Raw genomic sequence first — 18,791 nt, forward strand, 5'->3', positions numbered from 1 at the left:
GGGGGCGGGGTCAGACAGCTGAGCAATTTATTCAGGAAGGGGTCACACATATGTGCTGTCTCCTGGAAAAGAAATAAATGAAGACCAGCTCCTGTTGTAACATGAGGGCAGAACTCCCGACCTAGTCTGGGAGATGGTCCAAAAAGACTTCCTGGAGGAAAAGATGTTTAAACTGAGACCTGAGTACAAATAGGAATTGTCTCAGAGAAGAGGCGAGGTGAAGGACGTTCCAGGCAAAAGTGTCAGCACATATGAAGTCACATTGAGGCCCTAGAAGAAGTTAAATATGGCTGGATGTGCAGCATAAGATAGCAAGTGGGAAAGGAATAGAACGAATAGAAATGGAGGCCTTTGAAGGTGTGATATGGAATTTGGACTTTATCCTAGAGCAGGACACCATTGTTGAGTTACCGCTAGGGAAGGCCTGTGGGTTTGTATGTACAGAAAACGAATGGAGAAAAAAGGACAGACTCAGGATCACTGGCAAGTTGAACTTTTAGATGTGGTCTATCCTAGCTCTGGCTTGGGACACTAGCCAACTGATGTATACACTCACCAAGGTAGGGAACCCCGGGACAGTTGTCCTTGGTCATATGTGTGTAGTGAGGGTGGAACAAGAAAGCAAAGAGTCAGTGCGAAGAGATAAGAAGGTGTGATTCAGAGAGGCTGAACTGAATTTCAGGATTAACCAAATTGAGAGGCAAGAGGCCAGTTTAGGAAGTTTAGTCAGGCTGAAAAATTTTAAAGGTTAACTTGTAGGTGTGGGAGCGGGAAGCCTTGCCTGTTGGGCTTTGCTCTAGAGCTTTGCCTTGGTTCAGTAGGGCAAAGCATCCCTCCCTCTGTTCCTGATGCAGGTCCATAGATACCTGGTAGGAGAAGAATTGAAAATTATTCATGCTGGGTTTAAGATCCAGGTATTCAAGTTGTTGTCATACTTTGTTTGGTCTGAATTTTAGGCTTCTGCTTGAAGAGTAAATCCAAAAGATTGCTGTTTGTTTTTCGAGTACTAGGACAGGAAGAAACAATTCTAATGACTTGTCTACGGTTCTTCTAGTTTGTGGAGGGAAGCAGAGTTAGGCAAAAGATAATGTATATGGGAAAGAGACTGGACTCTCATATTTTTGTTCCTAATATTTCTAAGAAGGCTTAAGGTTTCCAAAGTGCTTTTCCATGCGTAGGCTAGTTTGGTCTTCAAAGGGGCCTTATGGGGTTAGCAAGGCATCTTATAGCTAAGACTCGGAAGCTATCACTTGTCTGAAGTCTCAGATCTACCAGGGAATTGACCGCAGTGTTTCTGGTGTCTGGTGTGGCTTGACTTTCACTGTAGTACACTGCCTCAGGAGAAATATCTTGCAGCCCCTGTCTCTGGGATAGATTAGTTTGTCTGCATGTCATAGTGGGAATGCTCCATTACAGATGCATATGAGGGCCAAGGCCTTTGCCTTCTCACACCTTCAAAGGCCATCTTACTTTGTGGCCAAGAATCAAGAAGCAAGAGCTGCACATTTGGGAGCCATGGCCATTTGTTAAAGGGGCTCAGGCCATTATTTGAGGCAATGGGTCCCTTGATCCGGGACTGGGCTGAAAGTTTTCCCAAGCCAGGAGTAGATGAGGTGAGGTCACTTCCTTTCTCTGTCTCTGTCCCTCTCTCTCTAATGGGAGACAGCATCTTTGAAATTCTTTTCTAATCTCTCAGATCATACTTCTCTAGACATTTTCTTAAAATATTGATACATGGTAGTAGGATTTCTGGTTCTAGGATTAGGTTTTAGATGATCAAAAAGCACAGAGTATAGAAGTTAAATATTTAGTAGCTTAAAAAAATTAGAAGGCCTATGGCTCTTGTGCTCTGAACTCTGAGTTTATTTAATGACATAAAATTCAAATAATAATTTAGTAAGTCTGAATCTCCAGGATTGGAATATCTTTATTTTTACTTTTGGTGGTGATAGGCTACTGTACTGGGGCCTAATATTTCATGACTGTAGACTGACTTCCACTAAAGATTGCTTTTGATAGTGAAAGAAGATTTAAAGTGGGATATTTCATGTTTCCAACTGTTCTATAGCATACCAATTACTCAGAAAACTCCTACTTGTAATGCAAGGATGCATTGAAAATAATTGTGTTGGGGGATGAGAGGGCATCATTTATGTTTTTTTTAAGATTTATTTTATTTTATTTTTTAGAAGATTTTATTTTTAAATAACCCCTACACTCAACATGGGGCTTCTACTTTACAACCTGGAGATCTAGTGTCATATGCTCTTCTGACCAAGCCAGCCAGGTGCTCTTGGAAGAGGGCACCATTTGCAATAGGGCATCTTCCTCACTCTATATAATTAGGGCTTGAAGTGTTTTAAGTTAGATTAGCCTATGAGGTATCTTCTAAAATACCAATTGCAGATGGGTGCATAGTAAACATTCCAATTTGACTTTTGTATTAACATTACCAACAAATATTTTCAAAACGAAACCTATGCATTCAGATGACATTTAGTTGTGGTAAAAATGGTATTTTGGTTCCAGGTTGACTTTTCCCTCCAGATTTTTGGTTTTGTGTCAAAAAATTAGTTATAATAGTTAATAAAATGTGGAGCTTAAAAATCAGTTTCATATTTGCTGGTAAATGTAATGTCACTTGACTAGATGTTAACTAGACTTATTTTGGTGATCATTTTGCAATATATACAAGTATAGGAATATTATGTTGTGCACCTGAAATTAAGATAATGTTATATGTCAGTTATACCTCAATAAAGAAAACATTTCTTAACTTTTGTGAGTAGTGAAGTACCGAAAATTTTACCAAGATGTACTTCTATTACTCTCAAAGGAATAGCTATAAGAAAGTGAAAGAAATTTTTAAAAAATAAATTTCATTTTTGTAAAGAAATATAATGAACTAGTAACATTACATACAATAAAATTCTAATCTGATGAAACAGCATCAGTATTTCTTTTAATTAACCAAATGGCATAAAGCACTGTTACAAGGATCTTTCCTTCCCATCAAAATAGTTTAGCTAACGACACAATGATAATATTTCTTTAGATCCTACAACACATCAAATCTGGTGGAAGACTTGAAGATTTTGTATAGAACAGCAGGGCAGCAAGGCAAAGGAATCACTTTCATCTTTACAGACAATGAGATTAAGGATGAGTCATTTTTGGAATATATGAACAATGTTTTATCATCGGGTGAGGTAGGAGCTCATTTATCTTCATGCATTTTGACTCTTCAGATTCCCTCCAACTTTAGAGCTTTACATTAGATTTTTTGAGCTAGTGCTATTATAGGGGGTTAGGAAATTAGTAAGAAGAATTGCCAGATAAAGCAATAGAAAAATTGGGTTTTAGAGAATCAAACTGAGCTGATTGGATTTTCAGTATGTCCATTTACCCCTTAGAAGGCTATGACTTTGCAGTTAATAATAGGATCGTGTATATATTATTTGTGTATTTAAAATACGGGGTATTTTATCTTGAGGATTTTGGTTAATTTTTTTCAAAAGGATGTGCAAAAACTTTTTATTTTTTTTGTAGTCCCAATAGTATTTTGGCTTTTGTTTCCCTTGCCTGAGAAGAGACATCTAGAAAACTACCTTGCCTGAGAAGACACATCTAGAAAAAAATGTTTCTATGGCCGATGCTAGAGAAATTACTGCCTATGTTTTCTTCTAGGAGTTTTATGGCTTCAAGTCTTACATTTAGATATTAATCCACTTTTAGTTTATTTTTGTGTATGGTATGAGATAGCAGTTCACTTTCATTCTTTTGTATGTAGCTGTCCAGTTTTTTTCAGCACCATTTACTGAAGAAATGGTCTTTTCCCCATTTATATATTCTTGATTCCTTTGTCATAGATTAATTGAACATGTGAGTGTGGGTTTATTTCTGTGCTCTCTATTCTGTTCCATTGATCTGTAGGTCTGTTTTTGTGTCAGTACCATACTGTTTTGATTGTTATAGCTCTGTAGTATATCTTGAAATGTGAGATTGTGATGTGTCCAGCTTTGTTCTTCTTTTTCAAGGTTGCTTTGGTTATTCTGGATCTTTTGTGGTTCCATACAAATTTTAGGATTATTTGTTCTAGTTCTGTGAAAAATACTGTGGTATTTTGATAGGGATTGCATTGAATCCAAACGTAGCTTTAGGAATGTTAAAATGGACATTTTAACAATATTGGTTCTCTCAATCTATAAGCATGGAATATCTTTCCATTTGTTTGTGTCATGAAGACTGGTTAATTTTCTAAAGGTGAATTTGAGAACACAAACAGAGGAAAAATATCATGTATTGAGTTATGTATTTTGATCTGTTTTCATATGCCTGTACTGAATTTGAATATCTGCACTTTTTTTGAAGGTCTCCAACCTATTTGCTCGTGATGAAATTGATGAAATTAATAGTGACCTCATATCAGTCATGAAAAAAGAATACCCCAGGCACCCTCCTACCAATGAGAACCTGCATGACTACTTCATGAGTCGAGTCCGACAGAACCTTCACATTGTACTCTGCTTTTCACCTGTGGGGGAGAAATTTCGAAATCAAGCTTTGAAGTTTCCTGCCCTTCTTTCAGGATGCACTATTGACTGGTTCAGCCGATGGCCTAAGGATGCCTTGGTTGCTGGTTAGTGTGGTGGAAATTTTTGTCAGAGTTTTTGGCTAACAGTGTGTGTGTATGGATGTCTGTGTGTTTATTTACATTCTGTACTATATACTATCTCTGTACTGGATTGAGCCAAAAGTCACTTTGTCCAGTATTTGAGGATTTTTTGCAAGATGATGGTGTTCTTTCACATTAGGTAGCTAATTTTTCCCAGAGTGTGGTTATTAGACAATTGTCTTCAATCTTGTACTCCCTTGGATTAATTTCCAGTGATTCTAGGTCTTTTCCGGGATGTTTGAAGGCTTTGTCTCAGTTGGATATCCAGACATGTTCCAAGATGTCCCAGGAAGCCAGTGAGGTTTTAATTGCTTTGATAGCATTTGTGTTCTTTTCAAAGTGGCTTGGTTAACCTCAGAGTAGTTAAAGCCAGATGTGTCTTGGACATTTTGTTATTGTGGCTGCAGTGCTGGAAATCAAAGAAGAAAACCTTATCCAGCAATCCTCTGATGGTTCCTGTCCTTGAAAAGGGTTAGTGAGAGTGTTCTGTGACTTGGGTCCTTGCTGCTTCCATACTCCAGAAACATGAATGCCTCTCTCACTCTAAATGAAATTGAACACAGGAGTAGTAGAAGAGATGTTAGACATAATTTAGTTTTTGTTTTTTCAGCTTTTGGTGAGAAATTATCTGTGGATCTTTTAAATGGTAGGGATCTTTAGGTGTCACTCCTTACCAGTTGTATCAGACCCTCGGTGGGGGGCGGCACCCTGGTTCAGGGCAGTGGTTTTCAAACTTTTTGTCTGATAATGTTTTAATAATAATTAAGAAGAGTCCCATTTCTCAGTAAAACCTTCCAGGTGGCCCTAATAGATAAAACAGCGACAAGTGAAGGTGAGGAAGTGTTCTGGAGCTGCCCTCTCAGCCCACATCTGTGCCATGCCCACCTTCTGGGTCTCCAGTCTTGCAATATCCACTGTGAAAAACAACTGATTAGCCTAGAACAACCTATCAACCCTTTATAGATGGAGACACTGGGGACAATGAAGCTGAGGGAATAGTCAGAGGTGTAAGAAGCCATTAGGATCAATACCAGGGCTAGAACCCAGGTTATTATGTATAAGTATATATTCTTAGCCACTGTTCTCTCCATACTGCTGTTGACAATAATGGTTTTCCAATCTGTGGCTTTTCAACACAGACTATTTTAACAGACTTGAAGTACACATGTACAGTTTTCTCTTTTGTCTTTTAAAGTTTGAGAAAAGACCAGTGATTTAAAATTTTAAGTCCTATCAAAATGTAAATACAACTAAGGGTAAAACCTTAAAATTCCTTGAAGTAGGGTATAAATGAGAACGCAAATGACAGAATTTAAGAGGTATATTAAAGTTAACTATGAAATATGATAATTAACGTGGAAGTATTTTGTGGAGTATCATCTAAGGTATTATTATGAACAGTAAAATAACAATTTCAGGCGACAAACATTGTAATATACTGTAATTAAGATGACTTAATTTAAATACAGAGCCCTTGCTGCTAGGTGTCTATTTCCATCATCTCTTCTATTACAGGACAAAGGCTGTATTGATCTTTCCTTAGTTAATTTCTCACAGGGCCTCCCTTTTCTTTTAAGTCTCATTGTATCAACCCAAGCCAGGATTCCATGGAGGTCAGGGAAACTGCATTTCTGTGCCCTTGTTTCCTAGCAACTGTCCTGACTTTCAGGGATGCATTTTCTTGTTTGTTTATTGAGAATGTATTTATTGAGCTCCATGCTCTTTATGAAGCCGGGCATAGTGCCATGGCAAGGCAGGCTCCTTCCTTCACTCTGGTCCTCTTCCCCGGCAGGCTCATCCTCCATCTCCTGGGTGACACACCCCATCAGCTTTTCTCTCTAGTCTAGTATGTCCTTTGGCTTGAAGTCTGTGCACTGGCTGGCTGCCTGCTTGCTACATTCTCATGGGGGTTTCACAGACTGCTACTCCAAGTGTCTGACCCTGAACTGCCTCCCTCTGGTCCTACCCCCAGGAAGTTCCACCGTCACCCACTAAACTACATGATCAAAGAGCTTTATCTTGAGCATCTGGGCCCTCCTTCAGCTCTCAAGTCTGCTTGATCACCATGTCTTGTTGACTTTATCTTTTAAATATTGGGCGACTGTCTCCAGTGCTTTCCCTCTCATAGATATCCTAGGCCAAGTTGTCATTGTTGCTCACCTGGAAAACCCAAATAGCTTTCTAATGACTTCTCTTGTGTCAGCCATCTGCCATCTATCTCACATTGCTGACAGAAGAATGATAAAAACACAAACCCAACCACACTGTTTTCTACTTAGCACCTTCTATGACTTCCCCTTGCTCTTAGGAAAAATCAAGAGTCTCTAGCTTAGCCTTCTAGGCTGGGAAGAGTGGCCTTGCCCACCTCCCCACCTCCCCCTGAGATCACTTTTTCTTCCTGCTCTGTTCTTGTTCCTTGAACAGGCTGCTTCTTCTTCCCATGAGACACCCTTCTTCTCCATCCTACCAGCACCCTCCTCCCTTTGTTGGGACAATGCTGGCTCAGTCAAACATCCCTGCCTCAGGGGAACTATCCCATTTGCCATCATTCTGTTCCCCACGGAACCTGTTCCCATGTTACCACTTCAAGCACTGTGCTCTTCTTGCCTGGAACTAACCACAGTTTATAAACTTAGTTGTGTGTTTATTTAACTAATGCTGATTTGTTCTGCTAGACTAAAAATCCATGAAGTTAAGGACTACCTGTCTTTCATGCATGATCTTGGCAGTTACCAGTGTCGAATGGTTACAATATTGAATGAATCAGTCTGTCAAAATTCATCATTCTTCTATAGTACAGCCATGACTTACTTGCAGTCTTCTCTAATCCAACACAAACCTTTCCTCTCTTTCCTCCCTCAGATATACCTTTTTTGTTTGTTTTCTGAACATGCACTTTTTTTTTTTTAAAAGAGAGATAGAACATGGTGAAGAGGGGCAGAGAAAGAGAACCTTAAGCAGGTTCCACACCCAGTGTGGAGCCGACATGGGGCTCGACCTCACAACCCTGAGATCATGACCTACACTGAAATCAAGAGCTGGACACTTAACTGAGCCACCCAGGCACCCCTAAATATGCTTTACTCATCATTCTCCTCCACACATTGGCCCGCTCAGATCAAGAATATTTTTGGCTGTCTCCTTTATCTAAATTCCAAAGCTTAGTCAGAACTCAGCACACCCTTCATTCTTTCTTTGTTCACTTAGGAATATTTATTTTACTGCCGCCTCTATCATAGACCTCCTGTATCTATAGCACATATACTTTAATTTATATCACACACCTGGGTATTGAGATGTTCTTAGACCTTTGATAATCTGTAATCTTCTGTGGTTATGCCTCCAGTCTGGTCTGGTGTTTACTGTGCTAGCTACAGTAGTGGATAAAATAATTGTAAGATATGAGACATGGGAGAGGCGGGGCAAGACGGCGGAAGAGTAGGGTCCCCAAGTCACCGGTCCCCACCAAATTACCTAGATAACCTTCAAATCATCCTGAAAAATCTACAAATTCGGCCTGATATTTAAAGAGAGAACAGCTGGAACGCTACAGTGAGAAGAGTTTGTGCTTCTATCGAGGTAGGAAGATGGAAAAAATAAATAAATAAGCATCCAAGGGGGAGGAGCCCCGCGAGGAGCCGGGCTAAGGCCGGGGCGAGAGCCTCCAGGACAGGAGAGCCCAGGCCAGAAGAGGCAGGAGCTGCACCAACCTTCCCGGGCGGAAAGGGGCTCGCAGGGAGTTGGAGCAGGACCCAGGGGGGCGGGGATGCCCTCGGGCTCCCGGGGACACTGACAGACACCTGCGCCCCGGGGACAGCGCCACACCCCGCAGCCGAGCTCCCTAAAGGGCTGCAGCGAGCACCCAGCGGGGCCCCGGGAGCAGCTCGGAGGCGGCTGGGGCGGAGGGGGCTGCACGGCCGGGAGCGCAATTCCAGCGGCGCAGGCCCCGGAGCCCAGGGCGCCGGGGGACACGGCCCAGGATCCGGCGCTCGCCCCGGGACAGGCAGAGGCCGGGAGGACAGGACAGCGAGGACGCTCCTGCCTCCGGGCGGCCCCGAGCTGTGCAGATCAGCACCTTTACCCCCAGGAGCATCCAGGGCCCTGCGGACTGGGAGCTGTGGTAGTTACTGCGGGAGCTGAATCCAGGGCTGCAGAGCTGGGCGCCTCCACTGTTGCTGTTCCTCCTGGTGTCACCTTGTACCTGGGACTGAGCAGGGGCCTCACAGGATAAACAGCTCCCACTGAGCTGTGCACCAGGCAGGGGGCTGGGCAGCTCCCCAGGTGCACACACCTGAGAATCAGCACAGCAGGCCCCTCCCCCAGAACACTAGCTAGAAGGACAGGGGAAAAACAACTTATTCACCAAGCAGCACTGGAAAGTCCCAGGGGATGTCCAGGGATTTACAGTATATAGAATCAGAGTGTACTCCCCATTGTTTTTTGTTTTCTGTTTCACCCCCTTTCACCCCACCCTTTTTCCGTTTTTTTTTTTCTCTCTTTTTCTCCTTTTTCCAGTACAACTTGCTTTTGGCCACTCTGCACTGAGCAAAATGACTAGAAGGAAAAACTCACCACAAAAGGAAGAATCAGAAACAGTCCTCTCTTCCACAGAGTTACAAAATTTGGATTACAATTCAATGCCAGAAAGGCAATTCAGAAGCACAATTATAAAGCTACTGGTGGCTCTAGAAAAAGCATAAAGGATTCAAGAACTTCATGACTGTAGAATTTAGATCTAATTAGGCCAAAATTAAAAATCAATTAAGTGAGATGCAATCCAAACTAGAGGTCCTAACCTTGAGGGTTAACGTGGTAGAAGAACAAGTGAGTGACATAGAGACAAGTTGATGGCAAGGAAGGAAACTGAGGAAAACAGAGAAAAACAATTAAAAGATCATGAGGATACGTTAAGGGAAATAAATGAAAGCCTCAGAAGGAAAAAACCTAAATTTAATTGGGGTTCCCGAGGGCACCGAAAGGGACAGAGGTCGAGAAAGTGTATTTGAACAAATCATAGCTGAGAACTTCCCTAATTTGGGGAGGGAAACAGACAATCAGATCCAGGAGATAGAGAGATCCCCTCCCAAAAACAATAAAAACCATTCAACACCTCATTTAATAGTGAAACTTGCAAATTCCAAAGATAAAGAGAAGATCCTTAAAGCAGCAAGAGACAAGAAATCCATAACCCTTATGGGGAGGAACATTAGGGTAACAGCAGACCTCTCCACAGAGACCTGGCAGGACACAAAGGGCTGGCAGGATATATTCAGGGTCCTAAATGAGAAAAACATGCAACCAAGAATACTTTATCCAGCAAGGCTCTCATTCAGAATGGAAGGAGAGATAAAGAGCTTCCAAGACAGACAGGAACCGAAATAATATGTGACCTCCAAACCATCTCTGCAAGAGATTTCCCCTTTAAGAAGAAGTCCAATGGAACAATCCACAAAAACAGCGACTGAATAGGTATCATGATAACACTAAATTCATATTTTCAATAGTAGCTCTGAACGTGAACGGGCTTAATGACCCCATTAAAAAGGCGCAGGGTTTCAGACTGGATAAAAAAGCAGGACCCATCTATTTGCTGTCTACATGAGACTCATTTTAGACAGAAGGACACCTACAGCCTGAAAATAAAAGTTTGGAGAACCATTTACCATTCGAATGGTCCTCAAAAGAAAGCAGGGGTAGCCATCCTTATATCAGATAAACTAAAACTTACCCCGAAGACTGTAGTGAGAGATGAAGAGGGACACTATATCATACTTAAAGAATCTATCCAACAAGAGGACCTAACAATCATGAATATTTATGCTACTAATGTGGGAGCTGCCAAGTATATCAATCAATTCATAACCGAAGTTAAGACAAACTTAGATAATAATACAATCATACTTGGTGACTTGAATATAGAGCTGTCTACAATCGACAGATCTTCTAAGCACAACATCTCCAAAGAAACAAGAGTTTTAAAAGATACAGTGGACCAGATGGATTTCACAGATATTTACCGAACTTTACATCCAAACGCAACTGAATACACATTCTTCTCAATTGCATATGGAACTTTCTCCAGAATAGACCACATACTGGGTCACAAATCAGGTCTTAACCGATACCAAAAGTTGGGATCGTCCCCTGCGTATTTTCAGACCATAATGCTTTGAAACTAGAACTAAATCACAAGAAGAAGTTTGGAAGGATTTCAAACACGTGGAGGTTAAGGACCATCCTGCTAAAAGATGAAAGGGTCAACCAGGAAATTAGAGAAGAATTAAAAAGATTCATGGAAACTAATGAGAATGAAGATACAACCATTCAAAATCTTTGGGATGCAGCAAAAGCAGTCCTGGGGGCGTGAAATACATCACAATACAAGCAGCCATCCAAAAACTGGAAAGAACTCAAATACAAAAGTTAACCTTGCACCTAAAGGAGCTAGAGAAAAAACAGTAAATGATCCTACACCCAGCAGAAGAAGAGAGTTAATAAAGATTTGAGCAGAACTCAACAAAATCGAGACCAGAAGAACTGTGGAACAGATCAACAAAACCAGGAGTTGGTTCTTTGAAAGAATTAATAAGATAGATAAACCATTAGCCAGCCATATTAAAAAGAAAGAAAAAAGACTCAAATTAATAAAATCATGAATGAGAAAGTAGAGATCACCACCAATACCAAGGAAATACAAACGATTTAAAAAACTTATTATGAGCAGCTATACGCCAATAAATTAGGCAATCTAGAAGAAATGGACGCATTTCTGGAAAACCACAAACTACAAAAACTGGAAAGGAAGAAATAGAAAACCTGAACAGACCAATAACCAACGAGGAAATTGAAGCAGTCATCAACAATCTACCAAGACACAAAAGTCCAGGGCCAAATGGCTTCCCAAGGGAATTCTATCAAACATTTAAAGAAGAAACCATACCTATTCTACTAAAGTTGTTCAGAAAGATAGAAAGAGATGGAGTACTTCCAAACTCATTCTATGAGGCCAGCATCATGTTAATTCCAAAACCAGACAAAGACCCCACCAAAAAGGAGAATTATTGACCAATATCCCTGATGAACATGGATGTAAAAATTCTCACCAAGATACTGGCCAATAGGATCTAACAATATATTAAGAAGATTATTCACCATGACCATTATTCATAAATCACCATGATTTATCCCCGGAATGCAAGACTGGTTCAACACTCATAAAGCATTCAATGTGATTGATCATATCAGCAAGAGAAAAAACAAGAACCATATCATATAATCCTCTCAACAGATGCAGTGAAAACATTTGACAAAATACAGCACCCATTCCTGATCCAAACTCTTCAGAGTATAGGGATAGAGGGAACATTCTTCAGCATCCTAAAAGCCATCTATGAACAGCCCACAGCAAATATCATTCCAATGAGGAAACACTGGGAGCCTTTCCCCTAAGATCAGGAACAAGACAGGGATGTCCACTCACCACTGCTATTCAACATAGTACTAGAAGTCCTAGCCTCAGCAATCAGGCAACAAGAAGAAATAAAAGGCATTCAAATTGGCAAAGGAGAAGTCAAACTCTCCCTCTTCGCCGATGACATGATACTCTACATAGAAAACCCAAAAGACTCCACTCCAAGATTGTTAGAACTCATACAGCAATTTGGCAGTATGGCAGGATACAAAATCAATGCCCAGAAGTCAGTGGTATTTCTATACACTAACAATGAGACTGAAGAAAGAGGAATTAAGGAGTCAATCCCATTTACAATTGCACCCAAAAGCATAAGATACCTAGGAATAAACCTAATCAATGAAGTAAAGGATCTATACCCCAAAAACTACAGAACACTTCTGAAAGAAATTGAGGAAGACACAAAGAGATGGAAAAAGAGTCCATGCTCATGGATTGGAAGAATTAATATTGTGAAAATGTTAATGTTACCCAGGGCAATTTACAAGTTTAATGCAATCCCTGTCAAAATACCATGGACTTTCTTTAGAGAGGTGGAACAAATCATCTTAAGATTTGTGTGGAATCAGAAAAGATCCCAAATAGCCAGGGGAATTGTAAAGAATATTAAAGAAAATCAAAGCTGGGGGCATCACAATGCCAGATTTCAGGTTGTACTACAAAGCTGTGGTCATCAAGACAGTGTGGTACTGGCACAAAAACAGACACATAGATCAATGGAACAGAATAGAGAACCCAGAAATGGGCCCTCAACTCTATGGTCAACTAATATTCGATAAAGGAGGAAAGACTCTCCACTGGAAGAAAGACAGTCTCTTCAATAAATGGTGCTGGGAAAATTGGACATCCACATGCAGAAGAATGAAACTAGACCACTCTCTTGCACCATACACAAAGATAAACTCAAAATGGATGAAAGATCTAAATGTGAGACAAGAGTCCATCAAAATCCTAGAGGAGACCACAGGCAACACCCTTTTTGAACGTGTCCACAGTAACTTCTTGCAAGATACATCCACGAAGGCAAAAGAAACAAAAGCAAAAATGAACTATTGGGACTTCATCAAGATAAGAAGCTTCTGCACAGCAAAAGAAACAGTCAACAGAACTCAAAGACAACCTACAGAATGGGAGAAGATATTTGCAAATGACGTATCAGATAAAGGGCTAGTATCCAAGAGCTATAAAGAACTTATTAAACTTAAACTTAAAAACTTATAAACTTATTAAACTTATAAAACTTATAAACATTATAAAACTTATTAAACTTATTAAACATTATATTAAACTCAACACGAAATAAGCAAACAATCCAATCATGAAATGGGCAAAAGACATGAACAGAAATCTCGCAGAGGAAGACATAGACATGGCCAACTTGCACATGAGAAAATGCTCTGCATCACTTGCCATCAGGGAAATACAAATCAAAACCACAATGAGATCCCACCTCACACCAGTGAGAATGGGGAAAATTAACAAGGCAGGAAACCACAAATGTGGGAGAGGATGCGGAGAAAAGGGAACCCTCATACACTGTTGGTGGGAATGTGAACTGGTGCAGCCTCTCTGGAAAACTGTGTGGAGGTTCCTCAAAGAGTTAAAAATAGACCTGCCCTTCGACCCAGCAATTGCACTGCTGGGGATTTACCGCAAAGATACAGATGCAGTGAAATGCCGGGACACCTGCACCCCGATGTTTCTAGCAGCAATGTCCACAATAGCCAAACTGGGAAGTAGCCTCAGTGTCCATCGAAAGATGAATGGATAGAGAAGATGTGGTTTATGTATACAATGGAATATTACTCAGCCATTAGAAATGACAAATACCCACTATTTGCTCCGACGTGGAGGGACTTCTAGGGTATTATGCTGAGTGAAATAAGTCAATCGGAAAAGGACAAACATTATATGGTCTCATTCATTTGGGGAATATAAAAATTAGTGAAAGGGAATAAAGGGAAAGGAGAGAAAATGAGTGGGAAATATCAGAAAGTGAGACAGAACATAAGAGATTCCTAACTCTGGGAAATGAACAATGGGTAGTGGAAGGGGAAGTGGGCGGGGGTTGGGGGTGACTGGCTGTTAGGCACTGTGGGGGCACTTGGCAGGATGAGCACTGGGTGTTATGCTATATGTTGGCAAATTGAACTCCAATAAAATAAAATAAAATAAAATTTCTGCTGATTTGAAAAAAAAAAGTTGAGACATGGCACCTTCACTTAATAAATATAAAACCTTGTTGGGAAAACCAACAACTATACACCTAATATTAACCTGGAACTTATCTTATGTTATTTGGATAGAATACATCTGTGGGTATAGGAAATACCTAATATACTTAGGTATTTAAGTGTTATTCTCTTTGGAAAATTAGCCACATGGTTTCTGGAAACAACCTTATATAAGTTGTCTTCAGGATGCTGATTCTAAATTAAATTATTATTTTCAGCCACATTAGTAAGGAAATAGTTTTGTTTGTGTTAGTATATTTCATTTAGATTATACTGAATATTTCCTATAAAAGTATTAAGTCAGGTGGCTCAGTGGCTTAGCGCCACCTTCAGTCCTGGGTGTGGTCTTGGAGACCCGGGATCGAGTCCCATGTCAGGCTCCCTGCGTGGAATGGAGCCTGCTTCTCCTTCTGCCTGTGTCTGTGCCTCTATCTCTCTCTCTGTGTGTCTCTCATGAATAATTAAATAAAAATTTTAAAAAAGTATTAATCTATTGTATATTTCTATAATTACTTATATTATTAATTAATATTTTATTCTTTAAGATAGATTTTAGTTTTGTTTTTAAACCAGCTTATTGAGGTATGAATGATATACAAAAAGCTATATACGTAATTAAAATATACAACTTGATGAATTTTGAGTAAGTAAACACTCATGGGACCATCACAATCTATGCCATAAATATATCCATCACCTCCAAATGTTTCCTTCTGCCTTCTTTTATTGTTATTATTATTTTGTGATAAGAATACAACATAAGCTCTCTTACAGGTAATTTTCGGTATACAAACAGTGTTGTTAGCGATAGGCATCATGCTGTGAAGTAGACCTGTAGAACTTACTCATTTTCTATAACTAAAACTTTGTACTTCTTGATTTTTTGATTGGGAGGAGGAGGAAATGATACCCTCTCCCTGTAGCCCCTGGCAATCAGAGTTCTACTTTTCTGCTGCCATGAGCCTGACAATTTCAGATTCCTCTTATAAGTGATGTCATGTAGTACTTGCCCTTCTGTGTCTAGCTTATTCACTTAGCATAATGACCTCCAGCTTCATCCATATTGTTGCAAATGCAGGATTTCCATCTCTTTTTAGAGACTGAATAAATTTCCACTGCATGTATATCCATTTATACATCAACAAACATTAGTTGTCTTCATGTCTTGGCTACTATAAATGGTGCTGCAGTGAACATGGGAGCACAGATTATGTCTTTGAGATAGTGATATTTCTTTCCAGGTATATGTGCCTGGAAGTGAAATTGTTGGATCATATGATAATTCTATTTTTATTTTATTATTTTATTAAGATTTTATTTATTTATTTTTAGAGAGAGAGGAAGAGAGAGAATGTGTGAGCAGGGGGAGGGGCAGAGACAAAGGGAAAGAGAATCTTGAGCAGACTCCATGCTGAGCATGGAGCCCTACATGGAGCTTGATCCCACAACCCTGAGATCATGACTTGAGCTGAAACCAAGAGTCAGATGCTGAACCAACTGCCACCCAGGTGCCCCTGTATTTTAATTTTTAAGGAACCCTCACACTGTTTCCCACGTGGCTGCATCAGTTTGCATTCCCACTAATAGTGCACATGGGTTCCCTTTTCCCCATACCCTTGATGACACTTGTTATTGGGGGTGGGGGTCTTTTTTTTTTTTTTTAATAACAGTCATCCTAACTGGTGTGAAGTGATTTTGATTCGCATTTTCCTGATGATTAGTGATGTTTTTTTATATACCTGTTGTCCATTTGTATATCTTCTCTGGAGATTGCTCTTTTCAATTCCTTTGCCCATTTTAATCAGATTACTTTTTTTTTTTTTGCTATTGAGTTGTAGGAGTTCTTTATTTTGTATATTAATCCTTTATCAGAGGTATGGTTTGCAAATATTTTCTCCCATTCCATAAGCTACTTGTTCATTTCTTAGTTGCTTCCCTTGCCACATAGAAGATTTTTTTTAGTTTGATGTAGTCCCACTTTGTTTTTGCTTTTGTTGCCTGTGCTTTTGGTGATTGCCAAGATCAAAGTCAGGAGCTTACCTATTATGTTTTTTTTTCTAGGAGTTTTATGGTTTCAGGTCTTACATTTAGGTCTTTAATCTATTTTGGTTTGATTTTTTTGTGTATGGTGTAAGACAAGGCTCCAGTTTCATTCTTTGGCACATAGATATCCTGTTTTCCCAGCACCATTTAGTAAAAGAGACTATCCTTTCCCCACTATATGTGTTATTGGCAGCCTCAGTTGACTGTATATGTTTGTGTTTATTTCTGGACTTTCTTCTGTTTCTTTGGTCTATATGCCTATTTGTAATGCCAGTACCATACTGTTTTGATTAGTGTGACCTTGTAATACATTTTGAAATCAGGAAGTGTGATGCCTCCAGCTTTGTTCTTTCTCAAAATTGCTTTGGCCATTTGAGGTTTTCTGGGCATTTAAAAAATAATAATTCTTCCAAATTATAAGTACATGATGTCTTTCGATATATTTGTGTTTAATTTCTTTCATTTGTATTTTATAGTTTTAGTATTGCAAGTCTTTCATATCCTTTGGTAGAGTTTATTCCTATGCATTTTATTCTTTTTGATGCTATTATAAATTAGATTATTTTCTTAGTTTATTTTTTGGATTGTTGTTACTGTTATTATTTTCTGGCTTAAAGATGCTCAGAAGGCTAATCCTAGATTTTGTAGTATTTTAATAACTAAAGTGCTTTTGGAAAAAATATGAGTTTTTTATATATGTGAATTAAAATTGACTAAGTCTTTTGATGAAACATTTAAAGAAAAAAGAGAAAACCAGAGAGGTAGTTGCTCAAACAGCTTCTGAGTGAGCTGTTGCTCACCTTTCTGTGGCTACCAAGAAAATGTAGAGCTGTGCAGTCCAGGATGATGCCATTGTGGGATCTTATTCCTTCTGTCTTGCTGTCATCTCAGGATGTGGCTCTTACTCTTATAGGCACAGGGTAGCTGCTGCATCCCTAGGCATCATGTTTGTTGATGCACCATGAAGTTTGCCTTTTATTTCAGGACAACATTCTTCCCTAAGAACTTTCGTCTACATGTCATTGGCTTGAACCAGGTCGCCCCTACTTATAAGAGAGTCTGGGGAATCAAAGGATTTTAGTTGGACAGATTGTTACCCTGAGCAAAATAGAGATTCTTTTAGTAGCAGAGAAGAGATGGCTGGAAAGGCAACTAATACACCTTTTTCACTTTGTGACTTCAGTTCTTTAAATGAAGTAGAAATTCAAGGAACCAAAATTCAGGGACTGAGGCCAGCATTCTCTCTCTCCCACACATACCTCATCTCATTTCCATCAGGTGACATGAACACACATTATCAAAATATACTCCACACCAACCCCAGGCATCATTCTGAAGGTGGGTCCCAAAACTGGCATTGCTGCTTTGGTGATTAGATAATGAAGATGACCTTGGAAGAGTTTTCCATGGCCTCTTCCTTGAGTCTTAGCAGGTGTGGGCCCCCTCTAGGTGAAAGCAACCTGACTCTTCATAAACTTTCTTGCACCAGAGATTGAAGTCTTTGGGAAAATATGTTTGAATCCACCCTCTTTTTATTCTCTGACTTTTTTGGAAAGAGAAAAAGAACACTTGCTACATTAAGAAAGTCACCATTTTTTATACTCTCTGATCATATAAGAAAAAAAAATCGTTGTTATATAGTAAATACAAGGGAATTTTCGGAAAGTGGGAATCCTTTCCCACTTACACAAGTGGTGTATCCTTCCTGAGGATACACCATAATGCCAGATGAAGCACTTAGTATCATGCCTGCACATGGTGAATATTGCAGCTGTTGGAGTTAATACCTACAAAAACTTTATCATAGGCAAGGATTATTCTTATGTTTCCAGTGCCTTGACTTAAACTCCCTGGAATTTAAAATGTTCTTTGTAGAGGTTGCTTAACTCATGAGAAAATATGACTTCTGAGTCTTTATTGCCTTTCAGTGTATGTGGTAAACTATGTTCATAACCAAGCTGATGAATGGTACCTATTATTTACATAGATATAAATAAATACTGCCCCACAATTACTGCTTTAAGAACTTAATTCAATGATCAGTTACTGATCATTTTTTATTTCTTTCCCAACTGTCACCTGATAGGTTTGATTCCTTCATTTTCCTTCCGTTTTTATTGGCTGTATTTCTGTTTGCAACCCTTATGTACATTATTCAGTACTTTCAGTACTTTTCAAGGAAATCCTTAGCTGGTTATGATCATATTTATTTATTTATTTATTTATTTTAAAAAATATTTTATTTATTTATTCATGAGAGACACACAAAAAGAGAGACAGAGACACAGGCAGAGGGAGAAACAGGCTCCATGGAGGGAGCCTGATGTGGGACTCAATCCTGGATCCCAGAATCACAACCTGAGCCGAA

The 18,791-nt window shown here is 39.5% G+C and overlaps 1 protein-coding gene across 1 annotated transcript in view; it reads left to right on the top strand.

Moving 5' to 3' along the window:
* Nucleotides 1–18,791, top strand: part of DNAH5 (dynein axonemal heavy chain 5) — a 295,211-nt gene that overhangs the window by 209,746 nt on the left and 66,674 nt on the right. Inside the window, exons 54-55 of the mRNA XM_038583304.1 lie at nt 3,056–3,209; nt 4,372–4,639. Of these exons, the coding sequence (XP_038439232.1) occupies nt 3,056–3,209; nt 4,372–4,639 (422 nt within the window). The remainder of the gene's footprint in view (nt 1–3,055; nt 3,210–4,371; nt 4,640–18,791) is intronic.

Source organism: Canis lupus, chromosome 34, assembly GCF_011100685.1.
Source record: "Canis lupus familiaris isolate Mischka breed German Shepherd chromosome 34, alternate assembly UU_Cfam_GSD_1.0, whole genome shotgun sequence".
Classification (NCBI taxonomy): domain Eukaryota; kingdom Metazoa; phylum Chordata; class Mammalia; order Carnivora; family Canidae; genus Canis; species Canis lupus.